The sequence below is a fragment of the Zalophus californianus genome, chromosome 2 (assembly GCF_009762305.2).
Source record: "Zalophus californianus isolate mZalCal1 chromosome 2, mZalCal1.pri.v2, whole genome shotgun sequence".
NCBI lineage: Eukaryota > Metazoa > Chordata > Mammalia > Carnivora > Otariidae > Zalophus > Zalophus californianus.
The window spans coordinates 36,557,438-36,576,715 of NC_045596.1; the positions used below are offsets into that span (position 1 = coordinate 36,557,438).

Sequence of the window (19,278 nt, forward strand, 5' to 3'; positions counted from 1 at the left end):
GAACACATAATAATCAGATTTATCGGTTATAGAATACACTTTGCACGAAGCATCAACATAAAAACAAACCACTGTAGCTGCTAAATTTGTTGACAACAATGGCAACTATGTTGTAACTGAAAGGATCTTTCCTAACAACTACTGAATACTTTGTTGTGAGTCCAGCAAATACATTTAACTAGGGAAAGGTCTTTGCCCAACTGAGAACTGCATGACCACTTTGTTGAAATATACCCTTTAGCAATCACTATGATTGGCTCTACCCTACATGTGTCTTCTGGTTTATGGCAATTTTCACTCCATACAGGGAGGGCATCCATAAAATATACAGATATTATTGCACATGGTAAGTACTCAAAAATAATTTTAGATGATTTTACAGTAAGAATACAAAACTATTAACTATTCTGAACTAGGCAAAGACCATGAAAGTTAAGCTGCTAAATAATCAGTGCCATCCAGAGAAGTACTTTTAAGCTTAGCAAGTAATAGATGTGGCTGAACTCAGCTAGAGAAAGTGGTTCCAGCTTTTATTGGGTCAAATCTTAACTACCCACAAGTTACTTTGGAAAATCCATTAATCTTTAGTGAGCTCTGAGATTTACTTCATTATTGACGGTCAGTAATGACTGGGTTTGTCTATCAATCCCAGGCAGCTAAGAAGAGAATAGAGAAAAAGAGACTGGGTTCTGGTCCCTGTTCTATAGCCATTTAGATAAATATTGTGTAGGTCACTCATCTTCCCATGGCTTTTGTTTTTCTATCTACATGTTGGCACTAAAACATCTCTTTTAAGATCTTACTAAATTTGGGGGTCATGGGCAGGAAACAGAGTGTTCCTTTTAGAACACAACATTAGAGAAGTAAATATTACCTTAGGGGCTTGGACAAATTAATGGGTTTCAGTAGTTTTAAGGATAAATTCACTACCTTTTTTTTTAAGATAGCAAACAATCTCACCATGTTTTTCTTCTAAAATCTGTTCTATTGGGGTGCCTGAGTGGCTCAGTCAGTTAAGCTTCTTCCTTCAGCTCAGGTCATGATCTCAGGGTCCTGGGATCTAGTCCCCCCCCCACCCCCAAGTTGGGCTCCCTGCTCAGCAGGGAGTCTGCTTTCTCCCTCTCCCTCTGCCACACCCCCATCGTCTCCCTGCCCAATGCACTCTCACGCTCTCTCTCTCTCATAAATAAATAAAATCTTTAAATAATATCTGTTCTATTTAAAACGTGGAGGTATCAAAAGATGATCATTCACAAATCAATTGTACTTCTGGCAAAGACGAAGTTTCTTAGGCAGTATTCTGAAACTTTTGAGGGGCTAAAAAGAACCCTGCTGTCTCATTTTGCACGTTTCTTTAAAAGTTTATTACTTTTACTCCTAATTCTTTTTAGAGGGTCTCTCTGTAAGCACTCCTTTCAGTGACATCAAGGGTAGGTGGCGCTGGGCTGAATCAAGCCTCTCTTATTCCTCCTGGCTTGACCAGCTCTCGCCTGTGACTGAATCCGTCATTCAACCTTTCTACTCTAAGTCGCCTCACCTGAAGCAAAGGAGGAGCAAGTGGAAAAGGTGCATTGCTACTGGAAGTGAAACAGCAAAAGCTATCAACAGGACCTTGCAGAAATGCAGATTCTCAGACCACAGCCCAGACTTGTTGAATCAGAACTGACATTTTAATAAAATCCTCAAATGATTCCTATATACATTAAACTTGGAAAAATGTTCAAAGAATGAGGTTTAACAACTATGAAAGTAGTTTGTAAACTGTAAAGCTCTACAGAGATGCAACACATCCATGATTCTCATGTTCTTAATTCTAATCAGAGTTCCAATTAAGCCTTAGCTTTCTCTGTGCAATCAGATTTTAAAAAACAAGCACCCAACACAAACTTTTGTACTAGATTATAAGCAATCAATACAAATTTGTTGAATGAAAAACAAAAGTGAGATGAGAACGTAGAGCAACTGTTCTAAATGTAATATTAATAATAGTCGATCAACATGATCTTCTTATGCAAAGAACTGAAATCTCTACTTTTTGTTTCTCAATGTCATAATGCCTATATGGGTAGGTGGTGAGAGCTAGTGAAAGAGGAAGGTAGACTTTAAAATATAATTCAAATCAATATCTTCTGTACAGGTCATAGATATAAGGGAACTTTCATGGAGTATATACACTAAATCTGGAAATCACTTTAAATAATCCAAATAAATAGCCTTCTGTGTATCTTGGAAAAAGCTTTCCATATAACATTTAAATGTCCATCCTAAATTTGACCTCACAGATCTCAGCTTATTGGAGGCAACAGTGAGTACAACTCTTGACTATTTATTTAAGACCATGGCAGCTTTCACCTATTGGAATTTCCCAAGAATGCCATGATAATTATCACATGAAATTTCATGGCTTGGCACCTCACAATCTGGCCACCGCATCTATTTTATATTCAATATAGAAAAGCCCCAACAGGGCGCCTAGGTGGCTCAGTCAGTTAAGCGTCTGCCTTCAGCTCAGGTCGTGATCCTGGGGTCCTGGGATACAGCCCTGCTCAGTGGGGAGCCTTCTTCTCCCTCTCCTTCTGCCCCTCCCCCTGCTTGTGCGCTCTCTCCTTCTCTCATGCTCTTTCTCTCTCAAATAAAAAGAAAAAAAAAAAGAAACAATTCAGGGAAAAAAAATGTACATGAGCCTGTCAGCTTTTTCTATTTTCACTCTATTTTTTAATGTAACTAAAAGCCTCACCTTTCAGATTAGATATGTCTGAAACACAGTGGTTAAGTGGATCTCTGTGTGAGTCCTTTGGCCATCAGGAATATGCTATTAGAACTTCCTGTAAGATGTACAAATGTGGGTCATGCCTCAGACAGATAGTTCACTTACAAAAATTACACCCACACTGTCGATTAGCTTGCAACCTCAGGCCAAAGCTGTCCTCACTTCTCCCTAACACTGTCACTAGATCATTCTCATGTTTTATTTAATTCTTCCCTTCTCAAATGCATCAATTTCTCTTCTTACTTTATGAATTTTTAGAAAGTTTGTATCTCTGGGATTGAGTTTCACATGCCATATTTGTGCTTTGTTATTCATGGATGTTAGCATTATCCCAAGATGTTATCTGTTTTGCAGAGGCTCCAGCCCATCTTTTTAGTAGCTTTTAGGATAAAAACTAAGTTGTTAATTGTGGTATGCAGTTATGGAGAAAAAACTGGAAAATCTAAAATCAGAGACAACTAGCTATAAATCAGAGTCTGACGGTTCCTGGAGGTATGAACTTGAGTAAAATTGCCTTTCTTTGAGCCTCAGTGAATAAAGCTATATATTAGGTTTGAAAATGGCTACCAGAAAGGTTGCCATGAAAATTAAATGAGGTTATATATTCAAGACGCATGGTACACAGTACAAGTAGGACTCAATTTATGCTGGAGTCAGCTGTGATGATAATGATGACAGTGATGTTGAAGACAATGTGTCCATGATGCTGACTCAGAGTTTCGATCACTTTCTCATTTGAGCCAGAGAAGGGAGGGCTTTGGCACAAATGTATTCTCAGTGCACAGAGGAGGCATGCCACACTGTGACACGTCCCCCAACCCCATTCTCATCACATGTCATTAAGGCCTAAGAGATGCTCCTGATAAGACGAGAAAACTTTTACTTTTTGTGGACTACACATGTCAAACAGTTTTCATTAAGGAAGAAATTGTTCCATAATCCCAGGTACTTTGTAAACTAAGAAGGCATTATAGCTTCACATGACTTCTAAAGAAAATCAGTGAAAAAATAAAATATAGGGGCGCCTGGGTGGCTCAGTAGATTAAGCGTCTGCCTTTGGCTCGGGTCATGATCCCAGGGTCCTGGGATCGAGCCCTGCGGGCTCCCTGCTCGGCGGACAGCTTGCTTCTCCCTCTCCCTCCGTCTGCAGCTACTCCTGCTTGTGCTCTCTCTCTATATATATGTGTCAAATAAATAAAATATTTTTAAAAAATAAAACTAAAATAAAATATATAAGAAAATTACATTTTTGAAGCAATCTGCTTTTTCTCAGTTAGGCAGATTTTTGAAGCCAAAAATAGCTCTAATTGTCGGACCCTAAGTACATATTCTGAATTTTGTAGCCTCTAATAATGCCAAGTTAAAAAAATGAGGACAAGAGTATTAATTACATATAGCCACACACAGTGTTGAGGATATTTTAATTCAATGATGATAGGAGTAAAAGTGCCTAAACACTTTAACAATCATAGTATTGTAAAATTATTTTCTTTTAGAAAAATATATAAACTGAAGATAATATTCTTTATTCTATTATAAAGCATTGAAAAAATGATTTGCTATCAATGAGAGAAAACAGATCATGATAAGGTCTTGGTGATGGGATAATTATATTGTTTTTGATATAATGAACGTGACACAAAGTGAATTCAAATCAATCTGCAAGAGGGCTAGAGTTCAGGAATAGAGCATTTGACTGCAAATCAATCTGCAAGAAAAATTGCCATTTTTGAGTAGAAAATTCACTGCTAATATTTCTTGTTGATTTTGGAGGTAGCAATTTACAGAAATTCTGTCATATGTGTATATATGACATACAAGACAGATACATATATGACATACTATATATATGTGTATATAATATATATATATATGGAGAGAGAATGCATGCAATCCTACAAGAGTCCATGCAAATAACTAACATTCCGAGATCAATTTTTCAAAAACCTAAAATAAGGGACACATGGTTAGAAATTATTACACAGTTATTCCATAGAAACTAATAGATACCCTCAATTAAAACACAGAAGAGGGGCACCTGAGTGGCTCAGTCGTTAAGCGTCTGCCTTCGGCTCAGGTCATGATCCCAGGGTCCTGGGATCGAGCCCTGCATCGGGCTCCCTGCTCAGCGGGAAACCTGCTTTTCCCTCTCCCAGTCCCCCTGCTTGTGTTCCCTCTCTCGCGCTCTCTCTCTCTGTCAAATAGATAAATAAAATCTTAAAAAACAAAACAAAAAAACAGAACAAATTTCTCTCAGATCATCACCTTTTACCAGACATAAAGTTTAATGCAATATGCTAAAAGAAATAGTCTAAGGAGTCAGAAGACCTAAATTTCACTGATCATTCAATTATTTTCTAGCTACAGAATCTTAAGTAAGTCACCCATCCTCTAAATTTCAGTGTTCTGAATTACCATGAAGGAGCTAGACTTGCTCAGCCAATGTTTTTCTAACTGATCTTCTTAGCAGTTGACTTTTCTTTTCCAATCACAATCTATACAGAATTTCAGTATGTGTCCAACAGATGACAGTGGAGCTGGATTGTTAGAATGAACATGAGAGAAACATGGTCCAGGATCTTCAGGCATGGCTGTCCCACACTGCTCTCATACAAATGTCTTAAATGTTGTTTCAAATCAAGTATTCCACTTCTAAAAAGTATTAATCCCCAGTCTATAAATTTCAGTCTCTCAACATAGAAGAGAATGGAATATTATTCAACATTTTTATTCCCAGTAGAATCATATAGCGTAAGTGCTCAATAAATGGTTATTGACTTGAATGCCTTCATTTGCAATTCTACCTTACATTTATGTGCCATTTCACTTTTTACAAAGCACTTTCAGTTTCTCACATTATCTCACTTGCTTTTACCATTAATGAAACAGGCAAGACAAGTATAAATGAAAGAGGAGTAGGTTCTCACTGTATTAGTCTTTCTCTTTAAAAAAAAAAACTCAATAGTTTCAGAGGTACAGGTTTGTACCTCTGAAACAAACAATACATTATATATTTTAAAAGAAAGAAGATAGTAGGAAGGGAGAAATGAAGAGGGGGAAATCAGTGGGGGAGAGGAACCATGAGAGACTATGGACTCTGAGAAACAAACTGAGGGTTCTAGAGGGGAGGGGAGTGGGGGGGGATGGGTTAGCCTGGTGATGGGTGTTAAAGAGGGCACGTACTGCATGCAGCACTGGGTGTTATATGCAAACAATGAATCATGGGACACTACATCAAAAACTAATGATGTAATGTATGGTAATTAACATTAAAAAACTCAATAGTTATGAAAAGACAAATTCATCATACTAATTTCATCATGAATGATTCTATTTTTATAGCACCAGTTATCACACATGTTCCACATTCATGTCGCTCTTTCAAAAATACCTTCTGTTTTATATGATCCAGCAGGGATTCTCAACTGCAGCACTATTGACATTTAAGGTTGGATAATACTTTGTAGTGGTATACAGTGTCCTGTGAATAATAGGATGCTTACCACCATCCCTGGCCTTTTCTCTCCACATTGTTTTTGCACTTTCCCAGTTGGGACAAGCAAAAATATCTCAGACATTGTCAAATGTCCCCTGGGAGGGGAGGGCCAAATCACTCCCCAACTGAGAACTACTTGATAGACCAACACTGAGGCCAAAGGCAGTGACCAATTCATTTCAATATGCCTGCTGTATTCTCAATGATTAGCACAATTGTCCAGACTGAACAGAGAACAATGCCATTCTTTTTTTTTGTTGTTTTTAAATGGCCCAAACAACCAACTCAATTTGGAGCTTTCTCATTTTAACCAAAGGAAACAGTGGAATGAATACCTCAAAGAATATACAGGTACTTTATTAGACCTTGGGAAAAACTGTATCTCTTCATTGATATTGGAAATAAATATATATATAAAAAAACTAATACAGAGCCTGGAAAAGATGTGAGGCCAATAACCAATATTACTGTCTCAAATTACATAGAATAGCAGGTTGTATAGAGAATATCTTGTGCTTATATAAGTCACCAAAAAACCATGTAAGATTGTTACTGGATATGTTCTGGACAAAATCCTGGCTACTTGTCTTAAAGAAAGAAATCAATACTTCCCAAGTACTATGTTTTATCCACATCTTCCAGGTGATTCACAGTTGGCTAGGGCAGAGACGAGCATATGGGCAGATATAATTAAGGTCAAGCTTTCCATGATTACTTTAGTAACCATAGCTGATAGTCCTTCAAGGAATGTCCTGATGACTGCTCCTAACTGACCCCATCATGGATCTTCAAACATTTAATAAGTGATCATTGTATCTAGTAATATGTAAGAGATTAGAAAGTAAAGAAAAGATGATATAGCAACCAAGCTAACGATGTGAGATACTAAAGAGAATGAGGTTGAAAATATGGACATGGAGACTCTTTTGACAGAAGAAATTCAAAAATGAAAAGCAAAAACATAAGGCAAATCCAAATGTAAAAAGGAGTAATGGCTATATTACTAGTTGCCAAGGGAATTAAGGAAAGGAGGGTCGATCACTTTATATACTTAGAAATTAATACTCATAGAATGATATAATATGTATAACCCTTCAAACACTAAAAAGGTATCATTAAAGATATAAAGATTATTGGAAATATAAGAAACTGTAGATACCACTACCAACTTATTGTCAATTTAGAAGACAGAAATTAGGACAGAATTTACAGACTAGAATTAATAAAGTTAACAGCTATTGTATATTGAACTTAGCACTCTTCAAAGAGATATATTTTTTATTCCAGTAAACCACTAAAGAGTTTTTAGAAGTCACTGGATACATTGGGTGTTATGTCTACCATGTGCCAGGCACTCTTCTAGTAATTGGGACACAGCAAAGAACAAAAGATGAAATTCCCTTCATCATGCAGCACACATTTCATTGTAGTAAGCCACCAAAAATCCTCCAAAGATTCCAAAGCAGAAATTATGCAGGATACATCTTCTAATCACAACATGACATGGGAACAAATTAAACTGGGCATATGCAAACAAAGTCCTCACTAGCTTATTATTATTATTGTCATTATTATTACTTTTATTAAGTGTTTACACCAATTTTACTCGGTAATACTACTTCTGAGAGTTTATTCTAAGAAATAACTAGAGGTAGGCATACAGATTTATTTACAAGGGTATTTATCAAGGTATTAGTTAATTACATAAGTCTCATAAGGATTGAATTATAATTAATGGAAGTTTTTAAAGACAACTATATGATGCAATAACATACAGCCACTTAAAATACAGGTTTGAGGAGAATATATAATAATGTCAGAAAATCCTTTAACATAACAACAAAAAATTCAGGATATAAACTAATATATGATCACAAGGGAATAAAACATCAAATTGACAATAGTAAATATTAAGGCTGAGGACAGAAACAAGGGAGGATTACAAGTTCATAAAATAAATATGCCTTGGAAATTTTGAAATACTTTGCTCAACTGTTTACCATCAAAGAGAAATCCAAACATACAATTGCAGATTATCTGGAATACATCCAAAATCAGAATAACATACATAAACATATTTTAATGTTAATACATAATAGGTAAATTCATAAATGATTACATTTTCATCAGACAAGAGACAACATAAAATGGTTTTAGACAGAAATTAAAAGTAGTCAAATAGACAACTAGATACATTTGGTTCTGGCAAAACATTTATTTTTATTTTTTTTCCAAAACATCTTTTTTTAATGAGATAGGTAGAAAGCACAAATAAAGTTAGGATTAAAAACTTACATATAGCACGTATTAAAAATATTTGAAAATTATGGTGCTGTGTATCAGTCTATGCTAACAAAATTGATCATCTTTGGAATTGGAAAATTATTTTTAAGTGGAATTCTTAACAAAAACAAATAAACAAAAATCCTGAAAACCATGAAAAAGATTCTCAGTCTAGGAGATACTTTAATGATGAGAAAGAATATTTTTGTAAAAATGGCAGTTTTTATAGTGAATTGAGAATTATTAGTGAATACAGTATGCTTTCAAGGAACAGATAATATCTGTTATAGGTACAGTATAGATATAGAATAAGAAAAATTATAATTATAATTACCTGGAGAATGCAAAAGAAGGAGAGCATCCTCTGATTCAATGAAAGAAGTATAACCTCAAAGAATCTCTGACCATAACAGAAAAAATAAAGTATAGAAGTATAAAGTTTTAAATTTTTGAATAAAGCATTAGCAAATCTAATTTTATAGAATATTAAAACACTAATCAAAAGTATCTAATAAAAAAATGAAATCTTGCCATTTGCAATGACGTGGATGGAACTAGAGGGTATTATGCTAAGCGAAGTAAGTCAGAGAAAAACAATTATCCTATGATCTCACTGATATGTGGAATTTGAGAAACAAGGCAGAGGATCATAGGGGAAGAGAGGAAAAAATGAAACAAGACGAAATCAGAGAGGGAGACAAACCATAAGAGACTCTTAATCTCAGGAAACAAACTGAGGGTTGCTGGAGTGGTGGGGGGTGGGAAGGATGGGGTGGCTGGGTGATGGACATTGGGAAGGGTTTGTGCTATGGTGAGCGCTGTGAATTGTGTAAGACTGTTGAATCACAGATCTGTGCCCCTGAAACAAATAATACGTTATATGTTAATAAAAATGAAAAAAATTTTTAAAAAGTACCTAATAAAGATTCATCTCAGAAATATGAAATTACTTAATGTTAGAATTACTGATAAAATAATGTATCTTACCAATAGGACAAATTAGCAAAAAGAACATCATGGAACCAAATTTAATTTGGTAAGTTTTAATACCACCCAATTAAAAAATCAGGAATAAAGAGTATTCCCTTAAGTCATGAAGCATGTCATTCTCAAATAGATAGGATTTTTTAAAAACATTTTATTTATTTGACAGAGAGAGAGAGAGTGAGCGCAAGTAGGGGGAGTGGCAGAGGGAGAAGCAGGCTCCCCGCTGAGCAGGGAGTCCGATGCGGGACTCCATCCCAGGACCCCAGGACCGTGACCTGAGCTGAAGGCAGACGCTTAACGACTGAGCCACCCAGGCATCCCTGGATAGCATTTTTTTATGTTTCCATTGAAGGCACCCAAATCAAAAAACCAAAAATTGCTGCTATCTTTGGTCTATAAAATAACAAAAAACATGAAACATAAATAGGAGCTATAATTATAAGAGAAAGTATGACTATTTGCAAAGTATCAGCTGAAAAACTAAAGATAAAAATCCCATTCAAATGGCTAGGAAGAAGATAAAAGTGCAAAAATCACTAACTTTTCTCTGTAGCAGTAACAGAAAATATATAAACAGCCATAATATCATGAAAATAAAATATACCAAACAATAAATGTGTGACACCTATTGGGAGAAAACTACATACCTTTATTGGGAGATATAAAAAGAACTGATGAGCACTTTGTTAAAAAAAAAAAAAGAATAAAATTATATGTCAATTTTCTATATCAAAAGAAATGTAGAATAAAATAAAACTGTTATATAATAAATCTCTATTCAGAGAACCCTTTTATGTTTAAAAATGATTTAAGAAATGATAAATGAAAACAAATAAAGTTAAAATGATGAATGGGAAAATATTTAGAATAAATATGTCAAAAAAGGAATTAATCCAGGAAAGAACCTCAAGGGATACATAATAAAAGAAGAAATGCACATAGGTAGTAAATACCTCCAAAATGTTCAATCTAATAATTAATTACAAAGTAAAACAAATTATAATTGACCTAACTATTGTAGAGCCAATCAGGGATTCTTCTAAAGTATACATTTTGAATTGGACATTTTAGAGGAAGGAAATTGTAGGGAAGATGATGAGGAACCTAACTTGTATTTATAATAGAAAAATCTCATATTTTAATTTATAAAAATATAAGTCTTATATTTTTATATAAGTCCCTTATATATATATACTCACAAGAGAACAGAGTAGAGCAAGAGCTAGTTGAGGCCTTTTTTGAACAGGAGAGCACATTCTGAATTTAAAAGAGAAAATGTAGGATCTCTTTTTCTATTCTTCACCAATCTTGCATGGCAGGGGAATTTAGATTTTGGAGAAAAGAAAAAAAACAGGTCAAAATCATGAAGGTATAATTTAACAGATAAATCTATAGTTTATGCTGGCTGACAATGACTTTATCTCCAAAATGGAGAAATTACTTGCCTAATTTACCTACTAGAGTCATATGAAAACCAAGTATGATATAGGAATTTGTAGTTAGCAAAGTGATTATTAGTTATGATACAACTGACTTCTTTAAAAACTGCAAAAGGCATTTTTTAAAAAGTCAAAATATATAACTATAATTCATGCCTTATTTATTGAGGAAAAAAGAAATACAATATTGGTTAATACATAACAAGAAATTTGGGGATTTGTGTTAGATGTATAGCCAAAAGATCCCTTAACTTGAAAAATAAATTTTAAAATGGGAACTAAGGATTATTCCACAGTTTTCAGAAACCCTAACATTTTAATGGTAAGAAAAAAGACTGTTTTAAAAGTACCATTACATCTGAGGCACCTGGGTGGCTCAGTTGGTTGGGCGTCTGCCTCAGCTCAGGTCACGATCCCAGGACCCTGGGATCAGAGTCCGGCATTGGGCTGCCTGCTCAGCGGGGAGTCTGCTCCTCCTCTGCCCCTCCCCCCGTTCATGCTCTTGCTTGCTCTCTCTCTCTCTCTCAAATGAATAAAAAATCTTTAAAAAAAAAAGTACCATTATATCAAACAGGGTAACAACTGGATCAATTCAAAAATTGTGTGTGTGTGTGTGTGTGTGTGTGCGTGTGATCATTTGCTCAAAATTTACAAAAAGAAAAGAATGATTAAGTAGCTAAAACAAGAACACAGAAAGAATCAAATGCTTTGGCATCCCTTACATATATTTTGTTCCTTTCTTTAGTTCATCCCAAATTTGGTCTTTTCTCTCCCCACCTATTACTACACAGCAACAACTGCTTAGCCAACCTCTGATATAACAAAGAGCAGAAAACTATTGGTTCCTGTCTAAGAGGACATAGGGCATTGGACAGCATTTGAAGTTGTAATGGATTTTAAAAGGCAAAACCTGACATCTTTGAGGTGTTATGTCCTATATGAACTAAAAGAATATCCTTGAGAAATTCTTAGAATCTGTGGTAAGCAGAATAATGCTTACCCCACACCCGCCAAAAAAAAAAAAAAGGGCCCTAGACCTAACCCTTAGAACCATGAATATGTTACCTTCAGTGACAAAGAACTTTACAGATGTGATTAAGTTTAAGACCTGAAGATGCAGAGATTATTCTGGATTATCAGAGTGGGCCAAATCTAATCAAACCTGTTCTGAAAATGAAAGACAGCAGAAGAAGAGTGGTTTAGAGAGATGCGATATTGAGAACACTCAATCCACTGTTGCTGGCTTTAAATACCAAGGGGGCTACACGCCAAGGAATGCTGGTGGCCTCTAGCGGGGAATGGCCTTCAGTGTACAGCCAACAAGGAACTTAATTCTGCCACAAACCCAGATGAGCAGGAAATTGATTATCCCTTAGCACCTCCAGAAAGGAATGCAGGTCTGTTGACATCTTTTTTTTTTTTAAAGACTTTATTTATTTATTTGACAGAGAGAGACACAGCGAGAGGGAACACAAGCAGGGGGAGTGGGAGAGGGAGAAGAAGGCTCTCTGCCGAGCAGGGAGCCCGATGCGGGGCTCGATCCCAGGACCCCGGAATCACGACCTGAGCTGAAGGCAGACTCCTAATGACTGAGCCACTTGACATCTTGATTTCAGATCTGTGAAACCCCTCCTAGGCCTCTGATCCATGCAATCCATACATGTTGTTCAAGCCACTAAATTTGTGAAAATTTGTTATGGAAACAATAAAAAACTCATATAGAATCACATACTTAGAGAAAATGTTAGAAGTCATTTGGTAGAACAAATGACAGTCATAAAATTCTCATGTTCTGTCAAATATAATTAGATTAACTGATTATAAAGTATTTATACTAATTATTTAGAGTGTCATTAAATAATATAATCTAAAAAGTATAATTAAAACTAATACTACTAACAACTAATATACATAGAATGTCAGGTGTTATCCTAAATACTTGACTAACATTATCTTATTTAACTTTCAGGAAACCCTTTGGGTAGATTTTATTTTTATCCCTACCTTACAGATAAACAAGTTGAGACTTAGATAAAGTGAATTGCCCAAGGTCATCCAGCTAGTAAAAGGTAGAGATGAAACTCAAACTGCAATCTCTGGGGCACCTGGGTGGCTCAGTCAGTTAAGCGCCTGCCTTCGACTCAGGTCATGATCTTGGGGTCCTGGGATCGAGTGCCGCATCGGGTTCCCTGCTCTGCACAGAGCCTCCTCCCTCTCCTCCCCACTCATGCTCTCTCTCTCTCACTATCTCTGTCTCTCAAATAGATAAAATCTTAAAAAAACAAAAACAAAAACCTCTATCTCTGACAACACCCTTGAGATTATAACACTATAAGTTTTATATGTTGCCCATTAATATAGTTAGCAAATTTGCATTTGTATTATTTGCTCATTTGCATAATTTGAAGGCTCCATGGTCTAGCTGTTTTACTGGATCGCTCAAACACTCAGAACCAGGACTTTCATAGAATAATTAATGACCTATAAAGTTTATAAAACATAATGACATATGAATTCTTAAAGTTTCATTATAAAACACTTCAAACATTGACATTTGCAAATAGGAATGAAATAATATAAATAAGAAGTCAAATTTAAAAGAAATATCCTGCAATTTCTTATTAAAATATCTCCTGAAAGCTCCTCTATTTTTCTAAGCACTGTGGATATAGCACAAGTATTTATTCAAGAGAAGTAAAAATTTATGTTGACACAAAGTATCTACATGAATATCTGTAACCTATCCTTTCATAAACACCAAAAGTAGGTAACAACCCTAATGTAACAAGGAATGGCCAAAGAAACTCTGGCATATCCATACAATGAAATAGTACTTGCAATAAAAAGTAATGAACTATCAATACATGCAGCAATATGAATGACTATCAGATGCATTTTTCAAATGAAAGAGTTGGACCCATAAGGCTGTATACTATCTGATTCCATTTATGTCATATTCTGAAAAAGACAAAAATATAGGGATAAAGAACAGATGAATGGTTGGGTGTGGGAAAACTGGCTGACTATACAGGGTATTAATAGGACATACTATTGTATTGATTATGGTGGTGGACATAATTCTACTCATTTTTAAAAAATATATAACTGTAAAGCAAAAAATAAATTTCACTATGTAAGTTAAAAATAAATAACCAATAGGATAAATATTACAGAATATTTAAAGCTACTCAGGAGGGGCACCTGGGTGGCTCAGTCACTTAAGCGTCTTCCTTCAGCTCAGGTCATGATCCCAGGGTCCTGGGATCAAGCCCCACATCGGGCTCCCTGCTTCTCCCTCTCCTCTCTGCTCGTGGTCTCTATCGTTATCTTTGTCTCTCTCTCCCAAATAAATAAATAAAATCTTAAAAAGTAAATAAATAAATAAAAAATAAAGCTACGTGGGAAATAGAAAGGTAGAAGGGACAAAAAAACAAAGACCAAATGGCACAAATAGAAAAAAATTAGCAAAACAGGCTGACAATCAACCATATCAATAACTAAACTAATAAATTTATTAACACTCTTAATTAAAAAGGATTATTGGGGCCCCTGGGTGGCTCAGTCAGTTAAGCATCGGCCTTTGGCTCAGGTCATGTTCCCAGGGTCCTGGGATGGAGTCTGGCATCAGGTTCCCTGCTCAGCGGGGAGTCTGCTTCTTCCTCTCCTCCCCCCCTGTGCTCTCTCTTGCTATCTCTGTCTCTCTCTCTCAGATAAATAAATAAAAAGAACCAATTATCAAAGTGGATTTGAAAAGCAGGAATTGAGTACACATTAGCTTTTAAAAAAGATTTATTTATTTATTTGTTTGTTTATTTATTTATTTATTTATGAGAGAGAGCGTGCCAGTGAGCATGGGTGGGGCGGGGGAAGGTAGAGGGAGAGGAGAAAGAATCCTCAGACTCCACGCTGAGCACGGAGCCCAAGGCAGGGCTCTATCATAAGACCCTGAGCTCATGACCAGAGTCAAAATCAAGAGTCCACCGCTTAACCCACTGAGCCTCCCAGGTGCCCCAAATACAGGCTATCTTTAAGAGTTATATTTATATGTTAAATATAAATATAAACACACAGATCGTTTAAAAGTAGACAGATAGCAAAAGATACTACTTGACAACACCAATCCTTAGAAAATTGTAGTGGTTAATATCAAAATGACCTCTGGTTAAGGAGTACTATCAAACAGAGAAAGGGGCGCCTGGGTGGCTCAGTCGGTTAAGCGACAGCCTTCAGCTCAGGTCATGATCCCAGGGTCCTGGGATCGAGCCCCAAATCGGGCTCCCTGCTCAACGAGGAGTCTGCTTCTCCCTCTGCCTCTCCCGCTGCTTGTGCTCTCTTATTCTCTGTCAAATAAATAAATAAATAAATCTTAAAAAAAAATAGATGATTCAAACAATAGAAGGATCAATTTGTCAGGAAGACATAACAATTCCAAATGTATATGCACCTAATAGTGGAACTTCAAAATACATAAGACAAAATGACACATCTAAAGTGAGAAATGGACAGTTCTACAATTATATTTCAGAGAACTGCCAATACTTGGAAATTAATCAATTGTTTCATAATCAACTGACAAAATATTTGTACAAAATATAAAAACATTATTCAAACGAATAATTAAAAGATAACTCCTCCAGCCAAATGGAAAAACAATTTGAAAAGACATTTCAAAATAAAAAACACAATGGTCAATAAGCATATAAATGGTGTCCAATAGCATTAGTCATCCGGGAAAAACAAAATAAACCAAAAGATACCACCAAAAACTCACTAAACTAGCTAAATTTAAAGACTGACAGCACCAAAACAATGGCTGCATAAAGCAGAACAGATGCGAATGACCCAGCTTTTTCTTGGTGCTAATCAGTGGCAGGTAAAGCCAGAATGCACTCCTGAAGACAGCAAGAGCTACTGGTCATTGGAGACCTTCCAACCTCCATCTTCAAATTTGAACTTGGAATGGCAGTTCTGTGGAGAAATTCCTCTGTTTGCCACTATTAAATCCCCATTGTTTAATTCAGTATTCCTGAGGTGTTTTTTTTTTTTCAACTAAACATGCTTAGTTAGCACTAAAACCCAGTAAACCATTAATAAGTGTTTTACGTCGCAATTTTGGTATACATCCTTAGTAGAATTAATGAGAAAATTATATAAAATTATATCAGCATTATCAACATTCTGACATTTATGATCAATAAAAGAATTTTACATAAAACTTTTCACTTATAAGATCTAAAAATTAGTTTTAAATATAACAATATTATATGTATAAACCAGAATCATGCTAATGGTAATGCAGGCAGCCATATGCTTCTCCTGGTACCATTAAAGAAATAATTAGATCAATACTTTTATAAAAAAAATAAATGCTATTATTATCCCCGTAGGGCATAATCTTGGCCTTTCACTTGAAATAAGTCGGTAAGTTTCCTTCATGATAAATAATGTAATATTAATATCACAGCCGGAGAACTGTTCTCTGAATACACCCAGCAGGTACAGGAATGAGAGCCCAATTTTACTTGGAAATATACTATTCCTTCCTAATGAGTATGTCTAGCTTCAAATAACATAGAAGGACAGAGTTAAGAACATAATTAAAATGATTGTATGACATAAAAATGAGCACACAGCTTTGCATGGTAAAGTCTATAGGTCAGTGGTGAAAATCCCTAAAGAAAATGACACAGTTAATTGGCCTAAATATTAGATAAGTAAAGCCATTAGTCAAAATCCTATTTTTCTAACTTCCCCTTTCTTAACACAGTTTTAAATAACTGCAATAATGCAGATGGCATATGTAACACCAATCTGAAAGTCACACTCTAGAAAATATAGGTGTAAACCGAGTTAAGGAGATAACTATGTTTAGTTCCATTTGCTTCAACCAGACTAGCCAGAATCACGGATACAAATGCAAACTAAATGGGTATGTGCACCTTCAAAGTTTCTATTCTTGTGATCAATGGTATTCATTCTAATAATGAATATCTGTATAACTTATCTACAGTTGGTTATGATTCTTATATTAATTCCTTATCAAAATTACTTATAAGAAAAAATACACCTACTGCTTCAGAGGGGAGGCGATATTTCCTCAGGGATTTTGACATCATTAAGTTCTAAACCCAAGATTCTAGATTAGTGACCCCTCTCAGGCCCTGTTGCTTACAGCCCCTTCGGCTCACATTAAGAATAGTTATATTTCAGAATCCAAAAAAACAGGTAACACGACCTTTTGGCTGTGTTCACTCTCCTTGTCAGCTTGGCAGCATTTGCGATATTGATTCCCTCCTCCTCAATGAAACTCTTCTCTCTGCTGGCACAGATCTCCTCTTACTACCCTTGAGCCTCCTTTTTTTTTCTCTTTCTTAGATTCCACCTCTTTGGATCTACTGTCAGTTCTAGAAACCGCACATTTACAAACTGCATTTCTGACTGAGACTGCAGAAGAACTTCAGTGATGCTAAAGTCATCTTATCATCAGCATCATCATCACCTTCATCATCATCCAGGAGCAGCTCTAGCATCTGTCTTCACTTTTTTATTTCCCCACATTAACTATTGTAGAATGAACATTTCTGAGATAGAGGTAGGAGCACATGAGATTTGTTGGGGATAATATCTGTAAAAGACAAAAGGGGAAGAAACACTGGGTAAGGAAAGACTTCAGATTGTGATATAGATGTGGAAAATGTTAAAAAGATTTGGGAGGCGCTTGGGAGGCTCAGCTGGTTAAGCGTCTGCCTTTGGCTCAGGTCATGATCCCAGGGTCCTGGGATTGAGCCCTGCATCAAGCTCCCCACTTAGTGGGGAGCCTGCTCCCCCCCTCCCTCTGCCTGCCACTCCGCCAGCTTGTGCTCTCTCTGTCAAATAAATAAATTCTTAAAAAAAAAAAAAAAAAAAAAAGAAAAGGATTTGGGTGGAAGAAACAAGCAGGACTGGGCAGAGAAAGCCTCAAAACACAGTAAAGATCTGACAAAGTCTTGGCTAACCCAGTGGAAAGCTTTAGAGCAAGGACTTCCTATTATAGCAGCCCCACATTGTTTAGAAATGGCCAGGCTCTAGAACACCTGACATGCTCAGCCGCTGAGAGAGAGCTGCCCAGGAAAAGCATGACTCTGGTTCAAAAGCCAGTGTGGATCCTGAAAGCACTAACAGTAGGAATTGTCCAGCAACGGTACAACTTGCAGCTGACCAGTAGGTTCTTTCTTGAGGGTATGGCTGAGTGGTACAACCCCATGGCAGCCATCCATCCTCTCAATACCTTCCACTCCCATGACTACATTTGACTTCCTCTTGGTGTGTTCCATCCTGACTTCTCCATATCACTCAGTTCTAGACTTAGCCATCAGATTAATTTTCCAAAGCACAATTCTGATTGTACAAATGCCTATTCAAAAGTCTTCAATCTTGTTTAATATTATTACATATTTGTTATTTAATAAATGAAGTTGAAATTCTTTAACTCAGCATTGAAGGCCCACCAAAATATGAGCCCAGTCATTCTTTACAGATTTGTCTAAGAGACAGTAAGGTGCCATAGAAAAGACACTTCAGAGCCAGAGAGATAGGCTTAAAATGCTGATTCTATCCACCACTTGCTAGGTATGTAACATTATTTTCACCTTTATTTCCTCATTAGTAAAATGAAAATATCTGAGGTACATTTTGCAAGTTTATTGAGATAATTGTAGGACACAAAAAACATTTAATGAATTTTAATTTCCTATTACTATTCTTTCTCCTCTGCATGCATCCAGTCAGATCCTTTACCATACCTTGAATATGTTTCATACTTTGCTGTCTATGCCTTACCTCTAATCCTGTTTAAGCCTTTCTCTACAACATAGCATTTTCCCAAGACCTTTTCAGCTATTCAAATCCTACCCATCACCTGAAGTCTTACAGTCTAACCCCTTCTGATCTCCCCATGTAGATGTTGCTCCATCAGTTAGACAAAAACAAAAACAAAATGAAACAAACCAATTGGTTAACACTCATGGGAAGTCGCATGTTCCTTTTTTTCTGCACCCATTTGTTTTCATTTATTCCTACAGTAAATGGATCATAAGGTTAAGGTCAGTATATGTATTTATTTATATATAAACATAATACCAAACCTTCTAGCATGGCATTTGCAATAGTAAATCCTCATTAAATATTTCAGTGTAACATCATCTGGTGATATGCAAGCTAACAACTTCATGAAATTATTTAGTGATGTTCTAAAGATACCTGTTTATGCATGGTGGCTCCACAAAAGATATATATTTGATAAAATGAAGAAAATATGTTTAGAA

General features: G+C 35.9%; 1 protein-coding gene across 2 annotated transcripts in view; it reads right to left on the bottom strand.

Annotated features, from left to right (window-relative positions):
• Positions 1-19,278, bottom strand: part of KCTD8 (potassium channel tetramerization domain containing 8) — a 234,377-nt gene that overhangs the window by 116,898 nt on the left and 98,201 nt on the right. The window contains exon 2 of one of the 2 annotated variants that reach the window (XM_027597443.2): positions 16,949-17,600. The exons of the other annotated variant lie outside the window; for it this stretch is intronic. Coding sequence (XP_027453244.2) covers positions 17,533-17,600 — 68 coding nt within the window. The 3' untranslated portion in view covers positions 16,949-17,532. Of the gene's footprint in view, positions 1-16,948; positions 17,601-19,278 lie in introns of those variants that run through there. 2 annotated transcript variants of the gene reach the window in all.